General features: G+C 39.3%; 1 protein-coding gene across 5 annotated transcripts in view; it reads right to left on the bottom strand.

Moving 5' to 3' along the window:
• The window catches only part of LOC131106655 (cadherin-22-like), a 176,023-nt gene that overhangs the window by 54,261 nt on the left and 102,308 nt on the right, over positions 1-19,454 (bottom strand). For all 5 annotated transcript variants that reach the window (XM_058055931.1, XM_058055932.1, XM_058055929.1 and 2 more), the window contains 2 exons: positions 13,482-14,112; positions 4,709-5,003 (listed from right to left, as the gene is read on the bottom strand). In XM_058055931.1, the coding sequence (XP_057911914.1) occupies positions 4,709-5,003; positions 13,482-13,682 (496 nt within the window). In that variant the 5' untranslated portion in view covers positions 13,683-14,112. The remainder of the gene's footprint in view (positions 1-4,708; positions 5,004-13,481; positions 14,113-19,454) is intronic.

Below are 19,454 nucleotides of genomic sequence, written 5' to 3'. Positions count from 1 at the left end.
AACAAAGAAAACAAAGAAAATTCAGTTACCAAAAAAGTCTAAATCTTGAAGAAAATTATTATGAGGTAAAGTCATGATTACAAGGAGAGCATTCACAAGAAAAAGTGGAAATTTTTTGAAATTTTTTGTGGAAATTGAAATAAAAAAAAAAACAAAACAGCAGAAATGACAATAAAAGTGAATGAGAATCAAGTCAAAATACGAAGAGAAAAACAGTGACATTCTAATGAGAAAAACTAATTCACTATTTTACAAGAACAAACTCGTAGTATTATGGGGAAAAATAATGTTATTTGAGAAGCAAACGATTGAAATATTATATTTTTAAAAGCTGTAATATTGTGAAAAAAATACAGTTGTAACTCTTTCCATACATCCATTTCCCACCGCTTCCTCACAAGGGTCGCGGGGGGTGCTGGAGCCTATCCCAGCTGTCTTGGGGTGAGAGGCGGGGTACACCCTGCACTGGTTGCCAGTCAATCACAGGGCACATATAGACAAACAACCATTCACACTCACATTCATACCTATGGACAATTTGGAGTCGCCAATTAACCTAGCATGTTTTTGGAATGTGGGAGGAAACCGGAGTACCCGGAGAAAACCCACGCATGCACAGGGACAACATGCAAACTCCACACAGAGATGCATTTTTTTTCTTTTAATATATTAAACTTCTGAGCATATCTAAATGTGTTGGTTGCTCTTGCATCCATTTTTCAGGATGTGGCCTTTAGTGGAAAACTTTGGACACCGCATGAAGTGCAGTCATTACCCTTATGTGTCTGTCATGTTCCTGCAGTATTTACACTTGACATCGAGTTACAAAGCTCAAACGCTCTAATGCTTTAAATGCACACAAGGCATAATGAAGCAGCAATAAGCATAAGCACATACCAATATACTCAAAACTCTGTTTTTTGGGGTTTTTCTTTAAACCTCTGAGGCCTTGCTCAAGTTGCATAAATATTTGAACGTTTACTATTGTTGGGTAAGAGCACGAAGGGGAAAGAACTGGCTCCTGTTCAAATATTAATGAGGCTTTTCCAAAACATAAACATTAAACCCAAATTTCAGTCGTGTAAGCCACCTGGTGCTAAGCAGTGTGGCTCATATAAAACACGTACATGTCTCACTGCAAGGAGAGCCCACTTTCTTAAAAAAACATAATGACTGAGGCAAGAAAAAGTACTTAATATCGCTTTATCCATCAGCCAGCATAAATGTAAGATAAAGATTATACTTAACTAAGACCAGTCCTTAAGCAGTAAAAGACTGAACGATTATAACATGACAAAATGATGAAGGAAAGCAAATAATTATCAGAGTCAAAGCATGGGGGCAGCATGAAAATGTATTCATGTTTAAGCAACTGTGTAGTTTGTTTACACTGAATACTATCGAGATGGGGCAATGCACGAGATTGGTTCTACCAGAATGAGAAGAGACAATATTTTAACATTGATTTTAAAGGGGACCTATTATACTTGTTCCACTTTTCTGGCTTATACGTGTTGTTGGAATGAATGTATTCTCGTGTTAAATGATGCCAAAGTTCCAGATAATAAGGTTTTCTCAGTGAGCCTATAAATAATAATAATAATAATAATAATAATAATAATAATAATAATAATAATAATAATAATAATAATAATAATAATAATAATAATAATAATAATAATAATAATAATAATAATAATAATAATAATAATAATAATAATAATTTATTATTATTATAAATAATATTATTTAAATACATTTTAAATTTATTATATAAATAATATAATAAATTATTATTATTATTATTATTATTATTATTATTATTATTATTATATAAATTATAAAGAATATTATTGTACAATACATTATTATTATTATTGTTATTGTTATTGTTATTGTTATTGTTATTGTTATTATTATTATTATTATTATTATTATTATTATTATTATTATTATTATTATTATTATTATTATTATTATTATTATTATTATTATTATTATTATTATTATTATTATTATGCCTAAGTAATAACCTAATGAGTGTTATTGGCCTGTCACAATATTTTAGGAACCTTAAACAACAACAACAGCAATAATAATAATAATATAAACTATTATAATAAAATAATGTTAAAAATAATATTTGCAAAAATGAATCATATTTGTAATGACCGCTCATGGCCCACCTGCAGTACCACCACAACCCACCAGATACTTTGGGAATCACTGCCCTACTCGCAGAACAAACACACCAGGGTTCCTCAAAACCGGAACCAAAGACGTCAACCCTAAAAGTCTTCAGAGGACACATCCGCCAGAGTGACTTCATCCAAACCCTCCTCCTTTTGTCCTACCATGGAGACATGCACGCGTCTCAGCAATATTCAATCATGCATGAACTACAAATTTGATTTAGGACTGCAATTTCATTAGCCGCATATTTTTCACACCACAATAACAACAACAACGACGCCAAGCTCAGTCCCTCATACTCCATCATCGTGGTCGCTGCTTCGAGTTTATTTGCCCTCTTTTTTGTTTGGAGTTACCCAACCTTGAAAAAACAAACAGGCTATGCACACAAGTGTTATTTTTTTTGTTTGTTTGTTTAAAGATGCAAGAAGGCAGAGCACACGGCGTTAGGGGCGCACATGAAGCTTTAGGCTGCGAATCTCCGCAGAGGCAGAGTGCAAAACAGTACGAATGCTAAGTAGAAATGAATATGCCTCAGGTAATGACTGATTACTCCCTAAATAACACCGCCAACATCCTGTCAATTCTAAAAAAAAAAAAAAAAAAAAAAAACATTTACGTGAAGTAACCTGTTGATTTTTAAAGTCCAGTTTTATTAAAAAAGAAAATACATATCTATATAAAACATGTGCCGAGCTTAATTATAAAATATTAGCAAGATGGAACTTAATCTTTTCCTGTTCCCGGGTGCATTCTTTCAGCGAATGCCGAGATATGACGTAACACGCAGATCGAGACGTTCTTCGATTTTAAAAAAATGGAGGCAAGCAATCGGCACTGGACTGCTGCGGAAAGTTTGTTTTTGATTCAAACTAAATTTCAAGACTGGACGAAAAAAAAACTGGCAATACGGAGTTATTCCAACAAGTGAAAGAAAAACTCGAGGAAGTCGGTATCACGTGATGTTGGTGTTTACGTTTTACTCCACATGCCCCATTGACTATTCTGGTTGATTATAGCGGCGCATGTAGACACGCGATTGGAATATTCCTTTCCATGTATACCATTGTTTTCAGAAAAGTAATTCGGAAAGATTCCATTCGGAAAGAGAAAAACTCCTCATGTAAACGTGGCTAATGACAACAAAAACTGAACACAAAATGCAGGTTTTAAATGAAACTTTTTTATGATTAAATCCAAACATACATGGTCCTGCCTGATGGGTGTCACTGAAGTAGTTCCAATTCAAACAGCCATTCACACTTACATTCATACATATGGACAATTTGGAATTAACCTAGCATGTTTTTGTGGGAGGAAACCGGAGTATCCAGAGAAACATGGAGACAACATGCAAACTCCACACAGAGATGCCGAATCTGGGAACCTTAACTAGTGATGTTCAAAAAGACTACTCTGAACAGTCTCCGACAGCAGTGTGTGCCAAAATATCTTGCCGATGGCACTATCAATAAATAATTGTCAGTGTATGAAAACTTCATTAGCATGAGCCTTTCCATGAGAAGTCCCACTTGGCAGCTCTGTAATAATTTCCCTCGTTAGGAGCATGTCAAAACACGGTCAGAAGACTCATCGGGGAGCACTGCAATCATCAGAGTCCAAGACACAGGTCATCACTACCACTGCCCAGGTGGGGATGCACCATCCGACTACCCCACCTCACATCCACCAAGCTAACTGAGTGGCATTTATTTTCATCTCCAGTGTGTTTGTTCCTATTTGAATTTACATACGTACAGCGAATTGCTAGTAGTTGAACACATGCCCTTAATTGACTTCCAATATGTTCTCATATCATAGAAAATAATGCATGCTGAATTAATCTGTCCCAGAGTCACACGATCACCATCATAAAAATATATTTTAAGTGTACAAGCAATTTTTAAGTAATTTTTTAGTACTACTAAACACATAAAATAAGACCAGAAACTGACAGATAGTAACCTAAAATCATACTTAATATGTTAATATTGTAAATTATATTGAACCTAAATTACAATAAAAATACTCAGGCCTGACACATACTACCTAGTGGCGGTTTTCCCTGTGACCCTTTTCCACAGTATGTCACAGTAAGGTCCATCTATGTCTCTACGGAATTCTGTGTTTCATTGATGCAAGGTGGTGGTTATCATTAACTAGTGGGAGGAATTACCATATAATTAACATGACTAACATGACAGGAATATGAGATAGCTTGACTTGGCTTTGACTATGGATTATTTTGTGTGCATGTGGTTATTTCTATGATGCAAGGTGGTGGTTATCATTAATAAATGGTGGGAGAAATGTTGTATAGTTTTATGGCACGTTTACATGCTGGTGCATGAACGCGGGTTTACGCCAAAGCAAAGCTGATTGTATTGCTCACTATATTGTACTAAGAAGGAAGATATTTTTCTGCAGCACTGTCAATGCATGTCACAATTCTGTTCTATGGTTATCATCACAAAAAAAATTCCACAAAAAAGACAAACCAAAAAAAAAAACCTACCTATGGGTGACAGTTCAGCCACGCTGCCGATGTACGGCCCCTCCAAGAACTTGGGCTCACTGTCGTTGATGTCCTGGACTTTAATGACAAACTCAGATTCTGGTTCCAGCGGGTTGTCGCTGAGGCGGTCCCGGGCCTGCGCTCGCAAGGTGTAAAAGGCCTTCTCCTCGCGGTCCAGCTTCTCCGTGGCGTGGATATCTCCAGTCAGCTCATCAATCATGAAGATGGTGCCGGCTCCTTCACCTGAGATGGTGTACTTGATGTTTCCCTCACCTTCGTCTGAGTCTGTATGAATCTGGGAATGAATGGCAGAAATGTATTTCATTAAGCATGGATTTGGATGCAACATAACATAAATGGTCAGAAATTGGAAAAATAATTAGAACTAAACTCAATTATCAGTCTTTAATAGTAATGTGTGAAAGGAAAGTGGAAAATGAGATCAATTAATAACACATCAATTATTATAATTATTAATGATTGATTATTTTTAAAACAATTAATTGTTATGTAATCTCCAGCACCCCCGCAACCCTCGTGAGGATAATCGGTAGAAAATGAATGAATAATAAAATATTTTATTGATATACGTAGATTTAGTTCATAGTTAGTTATTAATAATAATATAACAATAATAACAATATTACACTGTAAAAATAATATATTAAATAGTATTTGGAAAATCAAAAAAAATATATTAATTAATTCAAAGTTGTAATAATAAAAAATAAATAAAATAAATAAAATAAATAAAATAAATAAAATAAATAAAATAAATAAAATAAATAAAATTTATAACGCACTTCACATCAAATAAAAATGGTTTAACTGTATCGCACCATTATTGACCTTTGATTGGTTTTAGTGTTTTTTACTAGAAAGTGGCCCCTACATCCTTTAATTCTTTCTGTGGACCATAGTGGAAAAAGTTTCAGAATAAGATGTATCAGAGTAAGAGCAATTTGTATAACTTCGTGATAGAAAGATGAATACATTTCTTTAGCCTAACTCCATCATCCTGGCCCTGAACAGCATGAGCGGTTTAATTTCATCTCAAGCGCCGTCCACCAGTCATTATTTAGCATGTGACAAAAGACTCCTTGGTTCTGGTGGTAATTTACACCTTTTTTCCGTGTTCCCAAATGATGAGTTCAAAGTCATTGCAGCAGTTGTTAAAGATAGAGCATGTGCGGGCGATGAAATGTGAACTTAAAAGAGCGGTTATAAATCAGAGCAATAGTTCCCTTGCTAATGTAATTAGATGTTCAGGCATTCCCGAGGCGGCGACACGGGAGGGGGGGGGGGGGGGGGGGGCACTGCGGTGGTTCTTCAACCTAACTTCACAAGAACCTGTCCCACTTGTCATGCATGCGTGGACATCAATCCTGCAATGTACAACCCGCATGAAGGCAACACTGGGAATATAGTAAGACACTGCCATGTAAACATTACATGTGTATTTTCAGTCTACTTTTTAACTTTAATAATTAGTAGAATGGGCGGCACGGCGGTCGTGTGGTTAGCGCGCAGACCTCACAGCTAGGAGACCAGGGTTCAATTCCACCCTTGTCCATCTCTGTGTGGAGTTTGCATGTTCTCCCCGTGCATGCGTGGGTTTTCTCCGGGTACTCCGGTTTCCTCCCACATTCCAAAAACATGCTAGGTTAATTGGTGACTCCAAATTGTCCATAGGTATGAATGTGAGTGTGAATGGTTGTTTGGATTGGCTGGCGACCAGTCCAGGGTTTACCCCGCCTCTCGCCCAAAGTCAGCTGGGATAGGCTCCAGCTCCTCCCGCAACCCTTGTGAGGAAAAGCGGTAGAAAATGAATGAATAATTAGTAGAATGAAAATTACACTGCAAATTATTTAACATTTGTCAAGATTTAAAATCATATTTCAAGACATGTTAGATAATTTGCCTGGTTTTAAGAGCTATTTACTTCCTGACTTTATAATATAGCCCTACTTTTAGAATAAGAGATACATTTTTTTCTAGTTTGTGATTTTAATAGCATGAGTTACTATATACGTACCTGTATATTCCTGGAACCACTAGACATTTTCTCTAAAGACTTTTTGGCCTACTTGTAAGATAAATTTGGGCTTATTTCAAGATCAGTCCTTTTCAGGATACTGAGCATTCATTTTGCACTAATATATCATTAGTGGTAAGTAAAATGAACTAACTGCATAGGCAGCTAAGTCTCGTGGTTCCAGGAATATACAGGTATATCTTAACTCATGGTAGTTAACTCATATGGTAAATGGTCTTCCACTTGTATTGTGCTTTTCCACTTCCAAGCCACTCAAAGCGCTTTGACACCGTTAGCACATTTAGCTACTGATGATGACGCAGCATCAGGACCAACTGGCCTTCACTATCTTGCCCAAAGATACACACTAGAGCTGTTTCAGTGTTCCGCAACTGGGACGAAAACCACATTGAACCTCTTGTAGCAGAGGTTCGACCAACGGTTGTACCCTGGTCTCCAGCACCTCGGGATGGACTTTCTCAGAGAGGCTGAGGAGTGGGATCCCCCTAAATATGGATCCGGTCACGTTCAACGTTGAAGTGATGTATCAGCCATGACAGTCCCTCAAAATCCAGAGTCTTGAGGAATTCAGGGCGAAACATGTCCACCCCAAGAGCTTTGCCATTGATGAGCATTTTGACTACTCCAGATACTACCTCTGACACTGGGATGGAACTGTATCCTATGATTGTGCTTCCTCTATGGAAGTGGCCTTGAGAAGGGCCTGAAAGTATTCCTACCAGCATCCGACAACATCCTCAGTCGAGGTCAGCAGGCCCCCGTCCCTACTGTAAACAGTGTGGACCGGGCACTGCTTCCCCTTTCTAAGGCATCAGACAATTTGCCTGAACCTCTTTGTGGCCGACCGAAGGTCGAGCTGCATGGCCTCACCGAATTCCTCAAGTTTTTTACTCGACCACTGCTGAAGTCGCTTGGCCTGACGATACCTGTCCCGAAAATCATCTGTGGTCAATAGGACTCCTTTTTTCAGCTTGACGGGAGCCCTGACCTTTGGTGTCCACCATCGGGTTTGGGGTCGGCCGCAGCTCCGATGGAGCTCGGCAATGGAGGCACGGGATATGGCCCATTCGGATTCAATATCCCGGTCTTCCCCCTGGGGTGCATTTGAAGCTTTGCCTAAGGCGAGAGTTTAAGACTTGACGAACGGGAGACTCTGCCAGACCCTCACGACACGTTTGGGTCCCACAGGTCTGTCCCGCATGATTGGATTAGTTTAAGCCTTTCTATTTGTTTTTAATGATTCCAGGTGGCGGTTAATAATGATGGACTATATGATGTACCTGTATGTCTATGACATGTGTACGTGCTTATGAAGGAGTAAGCTTAACTTTGGCTTGAACTTTGTGGATTATTTTGAATATTTCTGTCTATAAGTGATGAATATCATGACAACACCGGTCACTGATTATACTACAATCAAGTCCAAGTAGGGCACTTGCACGTGTGCTCATGCGTGAGCAATCGTACAGTGCCACCTTCTTCCAAGCGTGCTGTTTTTGGCTCTTCTCCTCAGAGACACAAAACCAGTGAGAAATGATGATCGAGCAGGTGTATTTTTTTTTTTTTTTGTATGGACTTAGCTCATAAAAGTGTGCATCCAAACATATACCCTGCATTACTGCATTTCCAAAATGAGATTGCACGGGCAAGAATGTGCGTGAAATGTTGTCACTGTGCATTAATTCAATTGCATAAAGGCTGGCACCATGCATGCATACAAGTTTCTACTTACTGTTCACACCCTGCCAACCACACACACACACACACACGCCCCCACAAACGTACATAGACACACACACACACACAGTGAGTTCATCATTCTGCTGGCATGATGTATTTGCTTCCCACCCCTCAGGCTGGATATACCCATCCGTCTGTCAGTCTATCCTCACTGGAGTGATTTGAGTTGGCATTTTGAACACACACACACACACAAACACGCACACACAACTCTTAGCTAAGTTATACTCTGCAAAGTAAAGGTCAAAGCCAAGACATAATTTAGCGAAAAATAAAATCGGAAGGCATGTCCTCATCAAGCTGCTTTCTTGTTCAAACGCATGAAAAAAGTCAAACCTGCCTCTTTATTGGAAATTGTTCATCTACACAGGGTATTTTTTTTCCAGCTGTTTTATTCTTTGCCACTAAAAAAAAAAAATCCAACTGTGTCCCACTTTTACAAAGCCATCAAATACCCACAAAAACTCCAAACACGATGCCGGTCTCATGCCCACGCATATGCACAACATATTGTAAAGATGTCTCAGTACGATGCATTGTTGCATAAACATATCGTTAAATTCAGCAGTATTATCTATATAAAGGCTGAATTTTGCCTTGGTTTAAGTTGAACTTTATGCACAGACTCAGACTGGGGGGGGGGGGGGGGGGGGGCAAGTTGCCAGGGAGAAGGACAGACAGACAATCCTATCGAAGGTGTGCTGGTCCACGCGTCTCACATTGGAATACGTAGTTGATTGCTTGTATGCTAAATCTATCGAACAGTTTGACACAAAACTCCATTCATTAAATGTAGAAATCACATTATTCAAGATTTTCTTAATTTATTAGTGAGTGATGATGAATTTTGATTTTTTTTTTTATCGTGGAAAAAATTTATTACTGCACAAAGCAGGCATCTCCATAATTTCTGGTGCATAAACTAAGATTTACATTATAATCATTTGACAGCCCTAATATATGTATATATGTAAAGACTAATCCATGTCTTTGTCTCCACCAGGCTCGACTACTACATCTTTATCTCCGTAGTCTAAGAGCTAAAACAGCTGCAGTATATCCAGAATGCTGCTTAAGTCCTGACTAGAAGCAGGAAATTTAACCATATCAGTCCTGTACTTAGGTCTTTGCATTGGCTTCCTGTTGCTCAGAGAATAGACTGTTTTAATGTCTATTCTCTGAGCAACAGGAAGCCAGCTCTTATTCTTCAACGTCCATAAAGCCATGCTTCGATGTGTTAGTTGGGCTACATCTTCCACACCAAACACCTTTGGAATGAACTAAAAGGAAAAGGGGGAGCCAGCAAGTCCTCCCTTAGGTCTTTGCATCTTGTAAAAAAGTCTTCCTGAAGACTTGATGCTGTTCTAGAGTGCCTGAGCACTTGAGAGCATCTTGTCTGACATGATGGCCAAATAGAATAATTTAAATTATATTTGTGGCGCCAACTCCACTGCCTGCTTGCTTTATGGAGGGCGTCAAAGCGGGAACAAATTGGCTGTCTCATATTTAAGTCTGTGTAATCAGAAGGGGGTCCTCGCCACATTTGGCTGCCGCTTGTCAGCCTCTCAGATCTGCTGCTGCTTCAAAGTGTTAACAAGGTGACGAGCAGAGGCAGCAGAGGTGGAGGCTGCTGCAGGGGAGAGGAGAGGAGAGGAGAAAAGTAGAGAGGGGAGAGTGAGTGGCAAAGGAAGCGAAAGGTATGCAAGGAAGATGTCAGAGGAGAGAATCCAGCAGGAGGAGGAAGGAGAATGGAGATGAATGGAAGTACATGAACACAATCATTCAACAATTGCACACATTTGTTGCTCAAATAATATAGTGGAACCTCAAATTTGATCACAATTGTAGCACTTTTTCTAATAGTAGGTCATGTAAAGTGAATTAATCTGTTACAGAGTCAAATTATGGCCATCAATTAACGGTACAGGCAATGTTTTCAAGTTTAGTTTGACAATTAAACCGATGTGCAAGTAAGTTCAAGACAATGGTGTAATGCTAAGGTGATATTGTGTACCGGTTCACAAGCATAAAAATAAGTTATAAAAGATTAAAAAAAATATATAATTAAAAAAAAATCAAATTTGAACACAATTGAAACACTTTTTCTCATAAAAGGTCATGTAAAGTGAATTAATCCGTTACAGGGTCAAACTATGGCCATCAGAAACTTTGATTAACGGTACAGGCAATGTTTTCAAGTTTAGTTTGACAATTAAACAGATGTGCAAGTAAGTTCAAGACAATGGTGTAATGCTAACTTCATATTCTGTACCGGTTTACAAGCGTAAAAAGAAGCTAACACTGTAAAAACATAAACTGCCTTCACGCTGATTTCAAGGGAGCACAAGTTGAAGCCTCAGAATATTGCCCGTTTTTATTTTTAATCTTTTTCTTGGCCATTCCTTCTTAAAAGCGGGGTAAATAAAATAAAAAATAAAAAAAATAATTAAAAATTAATTAATTTCATTTAAATTAATTTAATTAATTTTTAATTATATATATATATATTTTTTTTTTTTTGTTTGTTTTTTTTGTTTTTGTTTTTTTTAAGGCTCTTGGTTGGGGCTCGCACTTAATGAAATTGCAATGAAAGTAAAGCTTTGCGTGACGGTACTATTGTATTGCTGTGTATCATGGGTGATATCAAGTGACATGGAAAGCAATATTAACTCCTTTGCTACTTCATGCTATGGAACAATGCTCAACATCAAGCACATTGATCATGCCCCAAATGCACAAATATATGCTGACACTAACACAGAATCCCTAATTAAAACCGAGTGAGGCTACGACAGCTGACCTTCCTTGGTTATGTATTAAGAATGCCAGAGGAAGAACCTTGTTCAATAATAGTATGCCCTCTATGCTCCTTCCCATGGGAAAAGGAGACCAGGACAACAGCGGACTTCATATCTGTCCTACATTTAAAAGCTATTGGGGGACACAGATAGCATGTTGCAAATAAACGTTATTTGGACTTTGGCACATTTCGAGGATCTTTAAGCAACACGTCCTTAAAAACAGCAGAGTACTCCTGTCATGGAGAGGATCTTTGACGACTGTTTTTGCAGTATGTTCTTAAACACAACAGAGCAGTCTTGAAAGGATCTTTGAACACGTCTCTTTCCTTTAAAAGTATTCCTCTTTCACTCCCTCATATAAATGCGTGTGTCATCCACTTGCGCTAAACCACACATTTGTAGGCAAAAAAAAAAAAAAAAAAGAAAACAAATGGCTCTCAGATTGTTTCATTGGGCGAGGACTCATTATCTAAATGTACTGATCCAAGCTGCCGCTTTAATGTGACGTGAGTGGCCTTTTTATTGGTGAATCAGATTTCATTAGCCGAGTAGCTGGAGTGTTAGACAGAGCAGGCTTGGCAAGTCTGCTGAGTTGGCGGGAAGAAGGCGAAAAAAAAAAAAAAAACATGTTACAATTATACAGTTGAGAGGTGCTCGGCTTGAGCCTAATCTTCCTCGCTCCTCCGGATGAAATCCCGCTGAGTACAAACATTCATGAGAGTGCATGAAAACTCACTAACATACTAAATACACAGTATTTGATACAGTATGTCCAATGAAAAGACATGTGGTGTTATAATTGGCTAAGGAGCGTTTCTTCTGTCTCCTACGAGGTCATATTTTTAGTAAGCATCCTTTCGTCACGTAGGACATCAGCATCATCAATTAATTTGACAATAATTGATCAATTATTCATTTTTAAAGGAGAAGCGTGTATGCAAATTTTAACAATATCAAGCAATATTTTGATTTCATTCATCATTCACAATTAACATATTGCTCGATGGCGGGGTACACCCCGGACTGGTCGCCAGCCAATCACAGGGCACATATAGACAAACAACCATTCACACTCACATTCATACCTATGGACAATTTGGAGTCACCAATTAACCTAGCATGTTTTTGGAATGTGGGAGGAAACCGGACTACCCGGAGAAAACCCACGCATGCACAGGGAGAACATGCAAACTCCACAGGAAATATGCCCAAGTTTTATTTTTTAAATTTTTTGTAATTTTTAATTTAAACTAAAATTTGCCATTTATTGTATTTATTGTTTTAGTTGTAGTATGAATTGGGGGGTTTAGGCCATTTCCAGATATTTGGGCCAACAGAAAATCTGCAAGCTGCAAGTAGACCCTGTTTTTAGTCAGATTAATTACAATTAACAATTTCAAAATTAATCATGGTTAGTCGCCATCTGCAACTATGTCTCAAACATATCCTTGTTTACTGTATTCTATTGAAAGATAAATGACAGGACCAGATTATATATTTTTGTATGTATTAACTCCAAATTAACTCGAAATTTAAATCAAGATTGAAGATAGCGTATGTATGAAAATCTAGTTCTTAAAAACATAATAGTTATTTAATAGTAACAGAAAATGTTAATTTAACTGTGTTATTACAAGCAATATTGGACACCATGTTATTTAAATTCCACACACATGTTGTATATTTTCTAGGATTTCCGAGTATACTTAAATGCATCAAATGGTACTACCACATTTGGAGTTATAAAGTGAGTGATAAGAATATCCACTTCATTCATTCATTCATTCATTCATTCATTCATTCATTTTGTACCGCTTATCCTCACAAGGGTTGCAGGGGGTGCTGGAGCCTATCCCAGCTGTCTTACACCCAGGACTGGTCACTAGCCAATCACAGGGCACATATAGACAAACAACCATTCACACTCACATTCATACCTATGGACAATTTGGAGTCACCAATTAACCTAGCATGTTTTTGGAATGTGGGAGGAAACCCACGCATGCACGGGGAGAACATGCAAACTCCACACAGAGATGGCCGAGGGTGGGAATATCCTCTTATTGTTTTTAATTTGCATTACTGTTTATTTAGACCACACATTGACGCATTGATTAGCTATTATATAGCCTTACTTATAACATGCATGTACGCCGTAAATAAGTAGACTTCTTACCTTCCCGACATAGAGTGGCTCTGTGCCCGTGTACTCCTCCACCACAAAAAACTGGTTCCACACCCATCCCCTCTTGACTCGTTCCACAGAAGAAGGCCCCTGCTCCCCCATGCTCGGACCACTAGTCCTTGAGGCTTCACACCAGCATCTGAGAAGACCCGATGCTGCCAACAGTGTCCACGCTGTCCAAACAGGAGCCATGTTGAATGGTAAAAAATACAAATTATAGAACAGTCCGGGCTACATGTAAATATTTTTTTTAAAAAGCAGAAAAAAATCTCCAGGTTTGAGGAGAATATTAATCCACGGGATGAAAGGATGTTTAATTATGAGCTGAGTGGAGAGTTAGAGGCCATGTTAGACTCCTATTTCCTGCCAAGACTTGTCGGATTCCACCAATGAGCCATGTTTTCCCAATGGACATCACAGAACAGCATCTTTTCAAAAAGAACGTTCCAAACAATCTTGACTTCCGGATTTGTTTCCTCCTTTTTTTTACAGCCGGCTCATCCAGCGTTGTCCAGCCATGTTTAAACTTGAAATGATGTGATCTTTGTCCTCCACTGTTCCGTGTGCTTTCATGGCAAATTCTCCAAAAAATCAGTCAGCAACCACCCAAAAAATGACAAACCTATAAGACAGAAAAGGAATAATGATTAGCATACTGCATAGTCTTCCTTTTTAAATGAAAAAAATATATAAAAATCTGAATAGCTTTAAGGTTGTTGCATCTTTTTTATGTTTTAATGACAAGCAAAAACAAAAAACAAAAAAATAAATATGCAATCTGAATCTGCACCATTCACTTTTGTACAATTAAATTAAATTAAATTAAATTAAATTAAATTAAATTAAATTAAATTAAATTAAATTAAATTAAATTAAATTAAATTAAATTAAATTAAATATTGTATTGTTTTTAGAGTTTATTCAAATGGTGGTTAACTTCCATACATCCATTTTCTATGCCACTTATCCTCACTCGGGTCACGGGGGTATGCTTGAGCCTATCACAGCTGACTTCGGACAGGGTACACCCTTGACTGGTCTAAAATAAATACAAAATATGATGTTCAAAAGGGTAGTAAACCTGTGGGAAATAAAATAATCATGCAAAGTCTACATGGATTATGACGTTTACTTCCACACGCCCCCTTAGTGAAAAACGTTAAAACAATAGATGCATGAAATCTAGGAAAGGAGCAAGAGGTCACCCTTCTGACTCCTTGCGTATGTCTGCCAGCTCCCCGACCCCAGACAGCTGATTAATTGCATGAGGAAACACTAATTGGATAATAGCATTAATCAATTAATTCAATCCAATGAGGCAACACACGCCTAATACCTCAGACAAACACTGCAGAGCACCGAGGGGGACCGTGGGTGGGGGGGACAAGGTGGTGAAGGGGGGGCTGTATGCCCTCTGTGGCCAGGACGCCAATCGAAAACAGGAAGAAGTGAAAATTGAAAGCCTCACAGAGGAAATGAGACAATGTGTTGCGTGTGGCCTGGCTGTGATTAATGGCTTTAAAAAAACAAACCGGACTAAAAGTTTTCTTTTTGGGCCTCATGAGGCCAAGAGATGGTGACGTCCCGTCAAGAAGACTCTCAGCAGGCCAGCAGATGGTTGAACCTATTATACTTGTGTCTGGAGGAGAGGGCTTCTACCATCACCCTCTCTTCCTGCTCGCAGAGTCCGGAAATAATTCCTTCTCAGGCTGGCGGTGGAGGCAATGTCCGTGTTATTGGAAAGCAACTGTGCAGCGCAGCGAACAGCCTGGAGAACAGCTCGCTTCTTTTTGCTTAACTTGCTCAGACGATACCTTTTAATGACGACACCGTGTGGAGCACTTTTTGGTAAGATAACGCAGTACACGGCAGTATTATTGTACTCTTAGGTGTAAAATATCCTGTCACTGGGGTGCTACCTTCAAGGGTGGTATTTTTTTTTTTCCACACAGCTCAGGAACATATTTCCACATTTTTAGACCTGAAAATGTGACCTTGGATTCCAATAAGAAGCCCTATGAGGTAGATTACAGTGAACTGTACCTCACGGGACAGAAATGGACACCCCCGCTATAGTCCATTTTCTGCACTTTACACCAGCGCTTGTCAACCAAAAATGTTCAGAGGAAAATAAGGAAGACTATACTTTCATTCATTCATTCATTTTCTACCGCTTTTCTTCACGAGGGTCGCAAGGGGGTGCTGGAGCCTATCCCAGCTGTCTTCGGGCGAGAGGCGGGGTATACCCTGGACTGGTCGCCAGCCAATCACAGGGCACATATAGACAAACAACCATTCACACTCACATTCATATCTATGGACAATTTGGAGTCACCAATTAACCTAGCATGTTTTTGGAATGTGGGACGAAACCGGAATACCCAGAGAAAACCCACGCATGCACGGGGAGAACATGCAAACTCCACACAGAGATGGCCGAGGGTGGAATTGAACCCCTTGTCTCCTAGCTGTGTGGTCTGCGCGCTAACCACTCGCACCCCGTGCAGCCCGGAAGACTAGACTTCTCCTTTTTATTTTGGATATAGACTCTATCATAACATTTTCACCAATGCACAGAGTGAACTCTCTTACTGCCTGTTTGGAGGCAGGCAACACAAACATGCATGCACATGACAATATGACAATAATTTTTTATGAAAGATGGCAAAATTATCAAGTGCTCCTTCATTTTTTGTGTGATTAATTCATCATTGTCCCAGGCCAGGAAATCTTGTTTCAATATTTTAGTTTTGACAGGACCATTCTGCTGTGTTTAATAACAGTCATTCAGTTATTCTCAGCTACTAAACGTCCCTAAGTGCCATCTTTATGGGCAACTTGGTAAAGCTTGAGTATAAGGGAAAGGCCATCGAGGGTGGGCTTAATGTGCTGTCGGTCCTACACACAGCTGCATATATCTGCTGGAAAAGAGCGCCATAAAGAGATCTCACATTTGGAAGAATTGGGTTTGACTCCAAATTGTCCATAGGTATGAATGTGAGTGTGAATGGTTGTTTGTCTATATGTGCCCTGTGATTGGCTGGCGACCAGTCCAGGGTGTACCTCGCCTCTCGCCCGAAAACAGCTGGGATAGGCTCCAGCATACGCATGATCCTAGTGAAGATGAACAGCATAGAAAATTAGTCAAAGATTCATTATACGGTGAGACCGCTTGTCTGTTTTTGAAAACTTAACTCTAATCAAAGATCCTGTATGTCAGGAGTGTAGTGATGTCTTAAGTATCTACTGCACAAATGCAAAACAAAGACCACTCTTCCGTTATTAAGACCAACTTAAAAAAAATACTAGTCAGAGATCTTCCATATGACCAAAGTGCTCTGCTGTTTTTAAGGATTTACTGCAGAAATTCTGGTCAAAGATCATCTATATAACAGCCTCTCTGCAGGTTTTAAGAATCTCCACAAAAACACTTGCACTAGTTTTGAAGAACCAACTGCTAAAATCTAAGTCAAAGATCCTCTATAGAACAGGAGCAATCAGTTGTTTTTAAGTATCATACTGACTTTAATATTCAATGGGTATTAGGAATATGTGTCAAACATGAGTGGTCCAGATATTTATATGTATGGTGATCAAAAGGTGAGTGCTTCTCTCCAAGTAAGTGACAGTTTTTCTTCCTGTAACACACACACACACATATGTGCATACACACACACCACTGGCCTGCACAAAGGCATGCGCAATACACAGATCAGGGAAAAATGTGATTGTTAGCAACCGCTAAACTATATGTAGGGATCTATCGCAAAAACATTAATCAAAGTTCATCTATATAACAGGAGTCCTATGCTGTTTTTGAAAATCTAAACTATTGAAAAAATACTACAAGTCTGTGCTTGCCCTGCGGAGGTTAAGCGCCACTCTACGCCTCTTGACAGTGGAGATGACAGACTATCATCATCATCATCATCATCATCCTCCTCCTCTGCTGAGGTGGAACAGTGTCCCTCTGCAGCGCCAACACCCCCACCCCTCCCCAGGCCTCCTCCCAATTGTGATGTCAGTGTCGTCCAATACGTACGACTCCTGTTACTGTGCCGGCTCCGCTTAAATTGATCCAAAATATTTCATTTCAAGTTTCCAATTAGAAACGTTCCAGCCGTGAAGACGATAACTTCAAAGACATAAAACACACAGTCGTGTTTATTCCTCGCCGCCTCCCAGGCAAACGGAGTTGGGAAGATGAAATGAATTCAATTTGCCTATCTGCTCTTCTTTTTTTTTTTTTTTAATACAGTAGATGACTTAACAGGGCAGCAGGCGTTTAATTAGAGAGCGTTTGTATCATGTAACGGATTCTCACGTGCACTGGCGGCGCACGAGTTGCTCTGTGAAGCAAAAAACATTTGTTGAACAGTCGGCTGCTCGCTGAATTTAAAAAACAAAAACTCTGATGGTTCTATCCCTCCTTCTGTTCTGCCTCGCCAATTAGGGAATTCCATTAAGTGTGTACACATTTACTCATAATTAGGCCTGCAAGTAGGAAACGCTAATGAGGAAAAGTGAGACTCGTGGTTGGCCGCAGTGATTGTCGTGAGCCCATGTGGGTTAATTAGCCATGTGTCAATTAACAGCCCTTTCCTTTCCAAAATGTATGCTTACTTGATACAAACTGTCATATCTGTCTATCTTATGTCATTTTTTGTCCCATCCAAAACATATCAGGAAGAGATTGCGCAGCCATTCGTGACCTATTAGAGCGCTGGACTGCTTCTATAGAGCTTGGCCGTGACACGAGCGGGAAGGGCCCCTTGACAGCCGACAGCAGACACATGACAGCCAGTAAAGACGGAGCAGAGCGAGCCTCCGGTCCTCTACTCTTCCCCATACACGATAGTAGCCTGGCCTCCATTGAGTGTGGTTAGGACAAACAAGCCTCATTGAAAGCATCAAGTCCACAAACAACAAGTTTTACCCAAGATGAGACTGAGGGCAGCAAGAAAACAGATCACAGCAGTTAAGTGGAGACTGGGGAGCATGTGTTTATTCATTCATTTATTTTCTACCGCTTATCCTCATGAGGGTCGAGGGGGTGCTGGAGCCTATCCCAGATGTCTTTGGGCGAGAGGCGGGGTACACTCTGGACTGGTCGCCAGCAAATCACAGGGCACATATAGACAAACAACCATTCACACTCACATTCATACCTTTGGATAATTTTGTTTTTGGAATGTGGGAGGATACCAGAGTCGGGAGGAAACCGGAGTACCCGGAGAAAACTCATGCATGCAAACTCCACACAGAGGGCGGAATTGAACCCGCGTCTCCTCGCTGTGAGGTCTGCGAGCTAACCACTCGAGCACCGTGCAGCCTTCATGTGTTTATCATTATGTCATTTTTAGCCTTGCATCCTGAAATGCCCAAACAATACTGGCTTACAGCATAAAAAACACCTGCTTTTACATGTGGGAAAGCTGTATCTAGCAGGTCGTCAATTTTGGGAAACTACAAAAAAAAAAAAAAACAAGCCACATTGAACACATCAGACGATGCAACTCTTATCAAAGAGGGTTGCAAGAAAACACATTGCGGGTGAGTGGAGACTATGGACTATGTGTTTATTAGTTTTTACCCTCAAATGACTGATTGGACTCTTATATTACTTGTTGGACAATAGTGACTTATTGGACCTTTATGTAGACTTCTATGTGGACTACGGTGACTTGTTGGACCAGGTAACTTATTGGACTTTTATGTGGCTATAGTGACTTGCTGGACTTTTATGTTGTATACTTTTATGTACACTATAGTGGCTTTTTTGGACTTTTATATGAACTGCTATGATTTGTTGGGACAATTGTGACTTATTTGTTTGACTGTTATGTGAATTATGGTAATGGTTTTATTTCATTTGAACATGCATCAGATTACATTTGAATGCATCACATAATCAGTTCACAGTTCCACATGTCCAAAAGGAGTAGGAAGAAGCAAAGCTTATTA

The sequence above is a fragment of the Doryrhamphus excisus genome, chromosome 18 (genome assembly GCF_030265055.1).
Source record: "Doryrhamphus excisus isolate RoL2022-K1 chromosome 18, RoL_Dexc_1.0, whole genome shotgun sequence".
NCBI lineage: Eukaryota > Metazoa > Chordata > Actinopteri > Syngnathiformes > Syngnathidae > Doryrhamphus > Doryrhamphus excisus.
The sequence above is the reverse complement of the archived record's forward strand: the minus strand, read 5'-3'. Positions and strand labels throughout refer to the sequence as shown.